General features: G+C 44.4%; 1 protein-coding gene across 1 annotated transcript in view; it reads left to right on the top strand.

Annotated features, from left to right (window-relative positions):
• Positions 1-15,120, top strand: part of LOC115159434 (protein phosphatase PTC7 homolog) — a 30,332-nt gene that overhangs the window by 11,686 nt on the left and 3,526 nt on the right. The window contains exons 2-5 of the mRNA XM_029709147.1: positions 10,935-11,114; positions 13,140-13,338; positions 14,692-14,815; positions 14,925-15,054. Of these exons, the coding sequence (XP_029565007.1) occupies positions 10,935-11,114; positions 13,140-13,338; positions 14,692-14,815; positions 14,925-15,054 (633 nt within the window). The remainder of the gene's footprint in view (positions 1-10,934; positions 11,115-13,139; positions 13,339-14,691; positions 14,816-14,924; positions 15,055-15,120) is intronic.

The raw sequence follows: 15,120 nt of genomic DNA on the forward strand, positions 1-15,120 counted from the left end.
AAACAATAGTACGCAAGTATAAATACCATGGGACCACGCAGTCATCATACCACTCAAGAAGGAGACTCGTTCTGTCTCCTAGAGCTGAACATACTTTGCGAAAAGTGTAAATCAATCCCAGAACAACGGCAAAGGACCTTGTGAAGATGCTGGAGGACACTGGTACAAAAGTATCTATATCCACAGTAAAATGAGTCCTATATCGACATAACCTGAAAGGCCGCTAAGCAAGGAAGAAGCCACTGCTCCAAAACTGCCATAAAAAAGCCAGACTACGGTTTGCAACTGCACATGGGGACAAAGATCGTACTTTTTGGATAAATTAAACAAAAATGGAACTGTTTGGCCACAATGATCATCGTTATGTTTGGAGGAAAAAGGGGGAGCCGAAGAACACCATCCCAACCGTGAAGTACAGGGGTGGCAGCATCATGTTGTGGGGCGTGCTTTGCTGCAGGAGGGACTGGTGCACTTCACAAAATAAGATGGCATCATGAGGAAGGACATTTATGTGGATATATTGAAGCAACATCTTAAGACATCAGTGAGGAAATTAAAGCTTGGTCGCAAATGGGTCTTCCAAATGGACAATGACCCCAATCATACTTCCAAGATATGGCAAGGTGGCATAAGGACAACAAAGTCAAGGTATTGGAGTGGCCATCACAAAGCCCTGACCTCAATCCTATAGAAATTCGTGGGCAGAACTGAAAAAGCGTGTGGAGCAAGGAGGCCTACAAACCTGACTCAGTTACACCAGCTCTGTCAGAAGGAATGGGCCAAAATTCACCCAACTTATTGTGGGAAGCTTGTGGAAGGCTACCTGAAACGTGTGACCCAAGTTAAACAATTTAAAGGCAGTGCTACCAAATACTGAGTATGTAAACTTCTGACCCACTGGGAATGTGATGAAAGAAATAAAAGCTGAAATAAATCATTCTCTCCTATTATTCTGACATTTCACAATCCTTAGTGGTGATCCTCAAATTGATTAGAAATACAGTGTAGACATTGTTAACCTCTCTCGGGCAGGTGGGACGCTATCGTCCCACCCACGGTTCACACTATTCAACAGCCAGTGAAAAATCAGAGCGCCAAATTCAAAACCACAAAATGTCATAATTCAAAGTTCTCAAACAGGACTATTTTACACCATTTTATAGATACACTTCTCCTGAATTGAACCACGTTGTCCGATTTCAAACAGGCTTTACAGCGAAAGCAAAACATTAGATTGTTGGGAGAGTACATAGACACACATAACCACACAGCCATTTTCCAAGCAACTAGATGCATCACAAATACCCAAAACACAGCTAAATGAAGCACTAACCTTTGACGATCTTCATCAGATAACACTCCTAGGACATCATGTTACACAATACATGCATTTTTTGTTTGATCAAGCTCACATTTATATCCATAAACCCCATTTTACATTGGCGCGTGATGTTCAGAAAATATTTTGCCTCCAATACTGCCGGTGAATCAGCACAACAATTTACAAAAATACTCGTCATAAACGTTGATAAAATACACTGCTCAAAAAAATAAAGGGAACACTTAAACAACACAATGTAACTCCAAGTCAATCACACTTCTGTGAAAACAAACTGTCCACTTAGGAAGCAACACTGATTGACAATAAATTTCACATGCTGTTGTGCAAATGGAATAGACAACAGGTGGAAATTATAAGCAATTAGCAAGACACCCCCAATAAAGGAGTGGTTCGGCAGGTGGTGACCACAGACCACTTCTCAGTTCCTATGCTTCCTGGCTGATGTTTTGGTCACTTTTGAATGCTGGCGGTGCTTTCACTCTAGTGGTAGCATGAGACGGAGTCTACAACCCACACAAGTGGCTCAGGTAGTGCAGCTCATCCAGGATGGCACATCAATGCGAGCTGTGGCAAGAAGGTTTGTTGTGTCTGTCAGCGTAGTGTCCAGAGCATGGAGGCGCTACCAGGAGACAGGCCAGTACATCAGGAGATGTGGAGGAGGCCGTAGGAGGGCAACAACCCAGCAGCAGGACCACTACCTCCGCCTTTGTGCAAGGAGGAGCAGGAGGAGCACTGCCAGAGCCCTGCAAAATGACCTCCAGCAGGCCACAAATGTGCATGTGTCTGCTCAAACGGTCAGAAACAGACTCCATGAGGGTGGTATGAGGGCCCGACGTCCACAGGTGGGGGTTGTGCTTACAGCCCAACACCGTGCAGGACGTTTGGCATTTGCCAGAAAAAAACAAGATTGGCAAATTCGCCACTGGCGCCCTGTGCTCTTCACAGATGAAAGCAGGTTTACACTGAGCATGTGACAGATGTGACAGAGTCTGGAGACGCCGTGGAGAACGTTCTGCTGCCTGCAACATCATCCAGCATGACCGGTTTGGCGGTGGGTCAGTCATGGTGTGGGGTGGCATTTCTTTGGGGGGCCGCACAGCCCTCCATGTGCTCGCCAGAGGTAGCCTGACTGCCATTAGGTACCGAGATGAGATCCTCAGACCCCTTGTGAGACCATATGCTGGTGCGGTTGGCCCTGGGTTTCTCCTAATGCAAGACAATGCTAGACCTCATGTGGCTGGAGTGTGTCAGCAGTTCCTGCAAGAGGAAGGCATTGATGCTATGGACTGGCCCACCCGTTCCCCAGACCTGAATCCAATTGAGCACATCTGGGACATCATGTCTCGCTCCATCCACCAGCGCCACGTTGCACCACAGACTGTCCAGGAGTTGGCGGATGCTTTAGTCCAGGTCTGGGAGGAGATCCCTCAGGAGACCATCCGCCACCTCATCAGGAGCATGCCCAGGCGTTGTAGGGAGGTCATACAGGCACATGGAGGCCACACACACTACGGAGCCTCATTTTGACTTGTTTTAAGGACATTACATCAAAGTTGGATCAGCCTGTAGTGTGGTTTTCCACTTTTAATTTTGAGTGTGACTCCAAATCCAGACCTCCATGGGTTGATAAATTGGATTTCCATTGATTATTTTTGTGATTATGTTGTCAGCACATTCAACTATGTAAAGAAAAAAGTATTTAATAAGATTATTTAATTCATTCAGATCTAGGATGTGTTGTTTAAATGTTCCCTTTATTTTTTTGAGCAGTATATTAAACTGTCAAAGAATTATAGATGAACATCTCCTTTATGCTAACGCTGTGACAGAGATTTAAAAAAAAGCTTCAAGAGAAAAGCACACTGCAATAATCTGAGTCCTGCGCTCAGAAAAATACACTAGGCAATAGAGACCTGCCATTTTGGACTCATCTAAAATATTAATTAGCATTAGAAATATTCACTTACCTTTGATCTTCATCAGAAGGCACTTCCAGGAATCCCAGGTCCACAATAAATGTTGCTTTGTTCGATAAAGTCCATAATTTATGTCCAAATAGCTCCTTGTTGTTAGCGCGTTCGGTTAGCTACTCCAAGTGTAGGAAGCGAGCGGAAAATGTCACGACGAAAAGTTAAAAAAAGTTCTATTTACGTTCATTCAAACATGTCAAACGTTGTAAAGCATCAATCTTTAGGGCCTTTATAACGTGAAACTTCAGTAATATTCCAACTGGACGATTCCAGTGTCTTGAAAAACGTTTTGGAACAGCCAACTCTCACGTGAAGATGCGACAATGAACTGATGTCCTTCCCTGGGTCACCAACTTCCCCACCTTGTTCGCTCTATGTTCATTTTAGAAGCCTCAAACAACTTTCTAAAGACTGTTGACATCTAGTGGAAGCCTTAGGAAGTGCAAAATGAACCCTAACTTACTGTGTGTTCGATTGGCAATGACTTGAAAGGACTACAAGCACCAGAATTCTCACTTCCTGGTTAGATTTTTCTCAGGCTTTTGCCTGCCATATGAGTTCTGTTATACTCACAGACATCATTCAAACAGTTTTAGGAACTTCAGTGTTTTCTATCCAAATCTACTAATAACATGCATATTCTAGTTCCTGGGCCCGAGTAGTAGGCCGTTTAATTTGGGTACGTTTTTCATCCGGCCGTGAAAATACTGCCCCCTACCCTAGAGAAGTTAATGTTGTAAAATGACAATTGTAGCTGGAAACAGACGCCTCACAAGTCCTCAACTGGCACTTTCATTAAATAGTACCCGTGACAGAGGAAGATTGGGGAAAAAGTGTTATGGACAGGCGAATCTAAGTTTGAGGTGTTCGGATCCCAAGAAGAACATTCGTGAGACGCAGAAAAAAAGGAAATATTCTGGAGGGGTGCTTGATGCCATCTGTCAAGCATGGTGGAGGCAATGTGATGGTCTGGGGGTGCTTTGGTGGTGGTAAAGCGGGAGATTTGTACAGGATAAAATGGATCTTGAAGAAGGATGGCTATCACTCCATTTTACAACGCCATGCCATACCCTGTGGACGGCGCTAAATTGGGGCCAATTTCCTCCTACAACAGGACAATGACCCAAAGCACAGCTCCAAACTATGCAAGAACTATTTAGGGAAGAAGCAGTCAGCTGGTATTCTATCTATAATGGAGTGGCCAGCACAGTCACCGGATCTCAACCCTATTGAGCTGTTGTGGGAGCAGCTTGACCGTATGGTACTTATTAAGATGTGCCCGTCAAGCCAATCCAACTTGTGGGAGGTGCTTCAGGAAGCATGGGGTGAAATCTCTTCAGATTACCCCAACAAATTGACAACTAGAATGCCAAAGGTCTGCAAGGCTGTAATTGCTGAAAATGGAGGATTCTTTGACGAAAGTGAAGTTTGAAGGACACTATTTAAATTTAAAGAAACATTATTTATAACCTTGTCAACATGTTGACTATATTTCCTATTCATTTTTCATGGAAAACAATGACATTTCTAAGTGACCCCAAACTTTTGAACGGTACTGTATATGTCATACATTACTGTTCCTGCATACTGCTGTGTAAACTCACCTCGGTTTCCACAGCAAATAAACTATCTTGAATACACGCCATGTCTACTTATTTGCTACATTGACCGACTAATCGGTTTTATTTGAAACATGTTTACTTGCCATCAAATGAAAAATGTAAATTATATATCAACTCCTTGCATCGCATCTTTTGTTTTAGCAATAAGATTGTATCTAGTTACTTGCAAATACATTTCATGAATATCACAATGAATTGATCCAGAAGTGAAGTCAACACTTTATTGGTTTCTGATTCAGCTGGAATCATTTAGTCACTTGTCAGTACACTTGTAAAACATATAAAACATTTGATTAAACTCCATATGTGAAAGATCGAACAATCTATACTACAATACAGTTGTCATCATACTAGGGATTCGATATTGTACTACAACATCAATCAAACTGTTCCAGGCAGGGTCCTGAATGTTCTTCAGCTGGTGAACTCTGTCTTGTGTTGGGCAATAGCAGCTGGTCTGGCAGAAATTCATGAGCTCCATGACACTTTGGCTCTTGCCAGCCTCGTGCAGTTTTTTCCCCCCTCTTCCGTGTCAGATGATCTTGAGCTTGTTCCCGGCTGAAAGCTTTCATCCAATAGTTCTACAGGATCTGTACTACCAAAGCTGGTGTCATCAGCAGCAGGATTAGTCTGCAGGACAATATTTTACTACTGTAACCATCAATACACACTCAAACAAGGTACTATATCCACCCATCCCCCTCGTGTCAATAGATCATGCATACTAACCTTCACACACACAAAACAACCCCCCCGAATAAAGACACCAGTCGGTCACCCACACCTTTCCCTCCTTACTAATAACTCTGCTTTTCTCCAATTTAGATTTCAAACTTTGCATAAACAATCAACTAAGTCTACAGATAAAACTACAGTAGACGTTGTAGCCTACTTAAAAACCCAAGTAACGTAAACTCACCCCATTCCGTACAAATGTGCGCAACCGCGACATTCAAACAAGGCTGCAAAGAAAACTAATGGGACTGTAGCGACTGTGTTGACTTCAAAATCTGGGGTGTGAACTACGTTTCTATTCAAGCGTTGATCGACATGGAAATGGCTCTATAGTATTGGAGAAAAGTAGAAAAAACTGACCCTCCGTTACATCGTGACGTGTCATGCCGTTACGTACAGCACGCATAAAGCAACTATTTCTGTCTTACAATCTCTCTCCACCAGGTGTAGCACTTCTCTCATTGTTTAAAAACAAGAAATGGACAGTGACGGGGGTAAGGGGGGGGGGATACCTAGTCATTTTTTGCGTCATCACGGCAAGCATCATGACTCTCAAAGCCGCTGTTTACTTCCGAAGATCGCTTTAGGTATGTATGTAATGACACATTATATAAACTCCTTTATAGTGTTTTATTTACATTTTAGAGGTGATAAGTTGGACAGATGGAGTGAAAAAGAAGCCGTTTCCCCACACACATCTCTCCTTCTCACTACCACCCATTAGTGTCACTTCCCCACCCGCCATTTTTAAAAAGACCCGACGGAGCTCATTGCCTTCTTGAATCATGCAGAAACAGGCAGCGTGGAGGTCATGTAATTGATTCTGTTGGAAAGGGGAGAAATTGTGCTTTACAATGGTATTGACATTACAGTTGATCTGGAAGTATTACGTCAATTGTACAGACCAAGGCGATGTACAAAAGTGAGTGAGTTTACGTTATCCCCATAAGACACATACCATGTTTATGTCTAGCTCCAGTATATGTATTTGCTAATCATAGAGTCAAGATGACATACACTAGTTTCTGGTGCTGAGTTTGATGTTGATTGGATCAAACTCACGTTTATTTTCTGCATTAGTTAATTAGCTAACAGTTAGATACGGTCCAGTAGGCTGTAGCTAACCTAGCTCACGTTAGCTAGCTCACATTGCCAAATAGCAGCTGGCTATTTACTTTGGCATGTCCTGCCGGCGTTTTCTGAAAGCTAGCTAGATTTTGGTTTAGACTAACAAATGTAGTTCGCTGTCTAGTTAACTTCGCTAGCTAACGTATCTACGTTACCTCTGCTCGTCTTCTTAGTAAGGTAACTGATGAAATGTTACCCCAGCAGCCTGTGCTTCCTTGCAGTTTGCACATCCAGTTACTGAGCACCACACCATGACTAAACATTACAGTTATCGATACAAAAATGAATAGTTATCCGCAAGCTGATGTTCTATGAACGAGTGGCTGTTCCAGTGAGTAACATTATCTACCTGTTGACACCCATTCTCAAATGGATCCACCTCGACAGGGGCGACGTTTCCCTTTTAAGCTATAATTGTTTCCACCACAATTTGTTTTATTTATAGGATTTAGATAATATTCAGTAAATAGTAGTACCCAACATTCGATTTGGACCAAACGTACCAATGAGTAACACATGAGTTGTCAAAAAGCCACCCACGGACCCCCCCTCCCATGCCAATCCCATCAACCAGTATACCCTATCTGTTCTCTGTTTGACAAGTATTATGAAGCTGTGGCAGGGTGTATTGCTTCTCCATACTATAATATATTCACTGTGAATCTGGTGATGTTCAGGAAAATTATTCTGAACAAAAATATATAAATGCAACATGCAACAATTTCATTGATTTTACTGAGTTACCGTTCATATGAGGAAATCAGCCAATCTATGGATTTCACATGCATGGGAATACAGATATGCATTTGTTGGTCATGGATACCTTCCGTAACTTATGCCTGCTCGTACCATAACCTCACCGCCACCATGGGGGCACTCTGTTCACAACCTTTGACTTCAGCAAACCGCTCGTCCACACAACGCCATACATGTGGTCTGCGGTTTTGAGTCTGGTAGGACGTACTGCCAAATTCTTTAAAACAACGTTGGAGGCAGGTTATGGTAGAGCAATTAACATTCAATTCTCTGGCAACAGCTCTGGTGGACTTTCCTGCAGTCATCATGACAATTGCACACTCCCTCAACTTGATATCTGTGGCGTTGTGTGTGTGTGTGTGTGTGTGTGTGTGTGACAAAACTGCACATTTTAGTGGCCTTCTGTTGTCACGGTCACAAGGTGCACCATGGTAATGATCATGCTGTTTAATCTGTTTCTTAATATGCCACACCTGTCAGGTGGATGAATTATCTTGGCAAATGAGAAATGCTCACTAACAGATGTAAACACATTTGTGCACAAATTGAGAAAAATAAGCTTTGTGTGAAATGCGTCATTTTTTTTATTTCAGCTCATAAAACATGGGACCAACACTTTACATGTCGCGTTTTATATTTTTTGTTCAGTATATGAAAGTGTGTTTTTAGGCACCAACAAACAACGTTGCTTAGCTAGCAGAGGGGGCTCTCCTTGTATGGGCCCTCACTGTGGAATCTTGAATTTGTGTGTCTGTTTGTTTGTATGGAGTAGTTGGATGGATGTCCTTTTTTTCCCTGGAAACCTGTCCTCTGGCACTGTGCTCTCTGTGAAGGGGAGAGAGAGAGAGGGAGGTAGGTAGGGAGGGGGAAGCTTATCGAGGTATGCAGTGTGTGTTCATGGCTTCTCTCTTCTCTGCCCTCTCTCCCTCCTTTTACCAAAGGTCTTCCACCCTGCAGCACTGCAAAGAAAGTGAATCTTTGAAATATTATTCTCACCTTCTCTCTCTCCTCTGACTGAGTCAGCTCCACAAAGACTGAAGGTTTTGTTATTAAGCAGCAGACAGAGCCCATCTGAGGGAGAACAGGGCCCAGTAGAACTGGTCTTTCTGGGTCTGTGCAGGGAGGAGTGACAGCACTGCAGTGCGCACCGATGCCAGGCCAGTTCTGTCAGTCTGTGTGGCTCATTTGACCCAGTCTCCAGATTGATACTGATGTAACACCTGACCTGAGACAGCCAAGTTCAAAGGTCAACAGTGTCCGTCATGCTGCCAAATCCCCAAATTACTCTTAAGCACTGTAGCTAAGTAGACCACAAGACGTATTACTATCAGCCTACTCCATGGTGCTTATCAGACTGTCTCTCAGGCTCACAGAGCGGCAGAGTAGGCTCCCAGGAAGAGGATGCGGTGTCCAGGGAGGCCCTTACCCTGGTAGCAGCACTGGCTGTAATGGGAAACCACATTGTGTGTTAATCGTATAGTGAGGCTCCAAGGTGTGTGGTCACCGGTCATACCTCCACCTTGTGGCCTACATTGAGAATGTTGTTGCAGCCCTGACTATTGCTTCATGGGCTACAACCAGTTTAAAAGGGAGAGACTTATGGATGTTATTTTCCTAGTCATTTGTTTTTGTGTACTGTGTTCTAGAGATGCTTAACCTGGCCGGTCACATGGCTGTAAATCAAGGCAAGGGACCCAGAGTTCTCCTTTTTAGGCCAGTTTTAATCAAGTGGTTTAATTATATTTATTTATATTGTCAGTCTTGTACCTTTTGGGCAGTCAGTAGTGATAGGTCAAGAATGAGCGGTTCATGGCTTTTTGCTATGTACCATTGCTTGGTGTTTAAGGATCGGCTATTTCTCTTTTTTTGCTGTAGTTGAGGGTTGATGGACTGTGCTGAGAGAGAGAACCTCTTTTGTGCAGGGTTTATGGAGTGGACAACGTTGGTGTTATTACAGCTTTGATAGTAGAAAATGACAAGGGCAATGCTGTTACCGTGGAATTGCATACAGCATTCTTTCTCTGTCCATCGCCATTGTAATATACTGGGAAGTGTTCCCAAAATGTTCCCAAACTGGAGATTTAAATGATGATAGAGAATCCTCCTGGTTTAGCGACCCCACCACTCTCCATTGTAATATACTGGGAAGCCAAAATGTTCCCAAACTGGAGACTTAAATGATGATAGAGAATCCTCCTGGTTTAGCGACCCCACCACTCTCCATTGTAATATACTGGGAAGCCAAAATGTTCCCAAACTGGAGACTTAAATGATAATAGAGAATCCTCCTGGTTTATTGGCTCCACCACTCGCCATTGTACACAACTAGTTCCTGGCTGCTTGTCACAAAAGGACTGTTTTGAAATGCACCAATTTAAGATTAGAATTTTGATTACAACATGCGCTTAGGCTCTAGTTTTTTCAGTTCAGATTTACTCCAGGCAATGTAGTGTATAGCCTATAGGCCTAGTGTTTTACATTTGTTTTGTATTTTACCCCCTTCACAATTTTTGATCTTCTCTCATCGCTGCAACTCCCCAACGGGCTCGGGAGAGGCGAAGGTGGAGTCATGCGTCCTCCGAAACGTGACCCGCCTAACCGCGCTCCTTAACACCCGCCGGCTTAACCCGGACGCCAGCTGCACCAATGTGTTGGAGGAAACACCGTTCAACTGGCAATGAGCCAGGTAAAGCCCCCCCCAGCCAAACCCTCCCCTAACCCCTACGACACTGGGCCAATTGTGCGCCGTCCTATGGGACTCACGGCCACGACTGGTTGTGGCACAGCCGGGGAATAAACCCGTGTCTGTAGTAACACCTCTAGCACTGCGATGCAGTGCCATAGACCGCTGCGCCCCTCGGGAGGCCCTAGGCCTAGTGTTTTAATTAGAAGTATTTATTTTTTTATGTATTAATTCGGGTTCACATTCCAGACCGATCCGAGGTCCCTGTACCGAACGTTTTGGTACGAATAAGTGTACTGGTACACCTGCAGTGGTTAGTGATCTTGGAGGTATTTAGTGTCGTGTGCACTTAGCTAGCTGCCATCCCATAGACTACATTACGTATGAAGTGTGACTGGCTCATCCGTGGATGTACGGAGAAAATGGCCTGGGGTGCATGCTTTCTGATGTGCTCAAAGTTAAGTTGTCGGAAACTGACAAGCATTGCGATTCTACAAGGAGAAATGGTAGATTTGTCGCTACCGGGTCGGCACACAGCACTTACCGCTTTTGTTCTAGCAAGAGAAGGAATGGCCTCCCACTGTGATAAGTACCTATCGGTAGGGAGATTCTCTGTGTTTTAATGCTTTACCGTGGAATTGTCCATAACCATTCACTGTTCTGATACTTATACACTTATTTTTCTCTGTGTGTCTCAGGTGTGGCAGATGGTGTAGGCGGATGGAGGGACTACGGGGTGGACCCGTCCCAGTTCTCTGCCACCCTGATGAGGACATGTGAGCGACTGGTGAAGGAGGGCCGTTTCACCCCCAGCAGCCCTGTGGGCATCCTCACCTCTGGCTACTATGAGCTCCTGCAAAACAAAGTACCCCTGCTTGGTGAGTACACATACTACATTCACTCAATCTCAGTATAATGCATATGGGGGGACAGGACAGGCCAGGTGAGTAATATACACACACAGTATAATGCATATGGGGGAACAGGACAGGCCAGGTGAGTAATATACACACACAGTATAATGCATATGGGGGGACAGGACAGGTGAGTAATATGTATATGCAACAGTTTGGGCCGCCTGGCTCGTTGCGAACTGTGTTTCTTCCTAACAAAGACCGTAATTCATTTGCCAGAATTGTACATAGTTATGACATAACATTGAAGGTAGTGCAATGTAACAGAAATATGTAGGCTTAGGGTTACCACCCATTCGACAAAATATGGAATTGTTCCGTATTTCACTGAAAGAATAAGCGTTTTGTTTTCGAAATGATAGTTTCAGGATATGACCAAAGGCTCGTATTTCTGTGTGTTTATTATATTTACGTCTATGATTTGATAGAGCAGTCTGACTGAGCGGTGGTAGGCAGCAGCAGGCTCATAAGCATTCATTCAAACAGCACTTTACTGTGTTTGCGAGCAGCTCTTATCAATGCTTGAAGCACAGCGCTGTTTATGACTTCAAGCCTAACTCCCAAGATTAGGCTGGCAATACTAAAGTGCCTAGAAGAACATCCAATAGTCAAAGGTATATGAAATACAAATGGTATAGCGAGAAATAGTCCTATAATTCCTATAACTACAACCTAAAACTTCTTAACTGGGAATATTGAACCACCAGCTTTCATATGTTAATCTTAAACGTTAGCTTTTTTACATGGCACATATTTGCACTTTTACTTCTCCAACACTGTGTTTTTGCATTATTTAAACCAAATTGAACATGTTCAGTTATTTATTTGAGACTAAATAGATTTTATTTATGTATTATATTAAGTTAAAATAAAAGGGTTAGTATTGATGTAATTGTCATTATTACAAATATATATAAAATTGGTCCGATTTAATCGATATAGGCTTTTTTTTGCTGCTCCAATAATCGGTGTCGGCGTTGAAAAATCAGAATCGGTCGACCTCGAATACACACACACAGAATAATGCATGTGGGGGGACAGGACAGGCCAGGTGAGTAACACACACACACACACACACTCCAACTAACACATGCATTGTGCTCTGGTAAATAACATCTGCAGCATGAGTCAGAGACTGTGTGCTGTTGCCTGGGTTTCCCTGCCTGCTGAGCTGAACTATCAATCCATCCAAAAATAGCATTATAACAAAGCTTTCCTCCCTAAATGTGGCCCTAATTAAAAAATTGTCCGCTCCCCAAGTAAAATAAAGTTAAAGGTACTGGTTGTTTTGACTTCCCTGTGTTCTAATTCTAAAGGGGCTGGAGATCATTCTTTGATTATGAACTGGACCTTGGAACTGGGTGATGTAATAATCATATAGCTGAAATGGTGCCGTCCTTCAGTCTGCCACCACCTAGTTCCAAGGTCCAGTTCCACAGAGGTCATTGGGACAAACACCTGACCAAGTCTCTAGCCCCCCCCCAGTTACCATTTCAGTCCATTCCAGAGCACCTAAAAGGTCAGTGGAAGGAGCAGTTACTGACGCTGCTCACGGGTCCACATGGTTTTTTTTAACGGCACTGGCGTGTAAAAAACGTGACAGACTGAGGGCACATTTTCAACTGAGACCCGACACCACAGGCATGGCTGCCTGCTCTGAGACACTCCTGTCCACCAAGTCACACGATGTTTGCCTATCAAAAGTGTCCCGCTTCTTATTTTGGGATAGTGTGATAGAAGCTAAAGCCAAGGTCTGTGCTTGACCGTCCCTTCTGAAGGACAGTGGTAGAGTAGGAGCTGCAGAGTGGGGACAGGGGAAGGACTTCTGTTTTTAGTCTGTGCCAGACTGACTGGTCCGGCATGTGATCTCACACACCCCTTCCCTGCTGTACTGGTAACCCCACAGTTTTTAACACAAGGAGAAATGGATATCAGGTGATGGCTAACCACCATATGTTGGTATATTCCCTCTCTTCTCCACTTCTCCAGGGAGCAGCACAGCATGTATCGTGGTCCTGGACCGAAGGAGCCACCAACTGCACACGTGTAATCTAGGGGACTCTGGTTTCCTGGTGGTGCGAGGGGGAGAGGTGGTGCACCGCTCAGACGAACAGCAGCACTACTTCAACACCCCTTTCCAGCTGTCCATTGCTCCCCCAGGGGCAGAGGGAGTGGTACTCAGTGACAGGTCAGTCCCCTTCACCTCCTTCTCTGACCTTCCACCCGGTCTCAAATTACCATTGGTATTGAGAGAACTGGCTTTATGGCCCCGCCATAGACTTTAAAATGACTAACACCAAATTAAAACTGTAGAATGTTATTCTGTTTCTTGACTGTGTCCAGCTTGCTAAAGCTAGACAGTCAGAGAGCATTGGAAATTCCAACAACTATAGATAGTTTACTATTTTTGTCTAATTTTGATGGTGAGGAAAGATAACACATTTTCAGTGTGGCCCGCCGGACCTCGTGGAAGACCAATTGCGCCCCCTGGGGCAAAAATGAGTTTGACCATCCCTGCTTTAGACGATATACCTGGAGCAAATGACAGGTTGTCATTGGAAATAAGGTTAAATAAAATCGTATGTAGAATTTCTCTTCAGTTCACAGAAGGATTTGAAAGGAACGTTGGCTAGATAACGAATAAGCTTTGTCCTCATTCTGGGACTGTATTATTGGCTCAATAACAGCCATGTGACGCTGTGCCCTCGTTAGTTATAGGCCAAACAACAGCCCACCCACCAATAGCCCTCAAGCAATGTTCAGCCTGGCCTGGAGACCACGTGAGCTCCTAGGTCCTGGCAGGGTATGTTTTCCTTCTCTCTTTTCTATTGAGGGACCATGTGACAGCAACCAACCCCTTACTTCAGCTGTTCTGCCAACAGTGTGTAGTGCCTGGGCCCATGCCAGACACACACACACACAGGCCAGTAGCAGACGGGGCAGACCCACCAGACCCCTTTCCGCTGGGCTTGTTCTTTTTCTCTCTCCAGGAATCTCTGAAAAATAGGGATTATTTTGAGCTCAATGTGTTTCTACATTTAAATGAGACCTTTATTGTTTTATATTGCAGTCCTCATTGCAAGACCTTCGGGCTCTCCTATAACGATCGCATTAACACGCAAACTTGCACAACGTCACTATGCTTCCATGCATACGTACTTCTCAGCACACACACACACACACACACACACGTTCACATTTGCTCTCTCTTTCTGGTATGGTAGGGGTTGAATAAGGGGCAATTCCACAGTTTCAAGGGCAGAGGGTTACGTCCGGCTCCCATACCCTGGCTAGGAGCCAGATATCGTGCTGGGCCGGGTGGGTGGGTGGGGCTGGAGCAGGGCAGGCTGCACTGTGTGCCAGGAGGAATTAGCTGTCTTATTACCCAGCCATCATATCCCTCTGAGGCACAGTCACCTTTTGACCTGATTCTTCCTGATCATGTTAGTGAGGATCACTTGTACTGTCTATCTGGTAGCAGCTCTCTGGTGCCCTCTGGCTGGCCCTGATTAACAGTGCTGTCCTGTGTTCTCCTCCCCAGCCCTGAGGCCGCTGATAGCGCCTCCTTCGATGTCCAGCTGGGTGACATCATCCTGACTGCCTCGGATGGCCTCTTCGACAACATGCCCGACTACATGATCCTGCAAGAGCTCAAAAAGCTCAAGGTAACACATCACAGTACCTCCTAGCTGCTTGCACACCCACCTAAATCTACACATTCACCTTAGTAAATACCTGCACACATTTCTTTGTCCTAATGCTTGTATTTCTCAGAGCGCCAACTATGACAGCATCCAGCAGACGGCACAGAGCATTGCAAAGCAAGCGCACGAACTGGCCTATGACCCCAACTACATGTCCCCTTTCGCTCAGTTTGCCTGTGACAATGGCCTGAATGTAAGAGGTACGTATCGGGTTCTTGGGAAGAACTTTACGTCCCTAATGGCACCTCCAGCTCCACTGTATTTTT

This window comes from Salmo trutta, chromosome 23 (genome assembly GCF_901001165.1).
Source record: "Salmo trutta chromosome 23, fSalTru1.1, whole genome shotgun sequence".
Lineage (NCBI taxonomy): Eukaryota > Metazoa > Chordata > Actinopteri > Salmoniformes > Salmonidae > Salmo > Salmo trutta.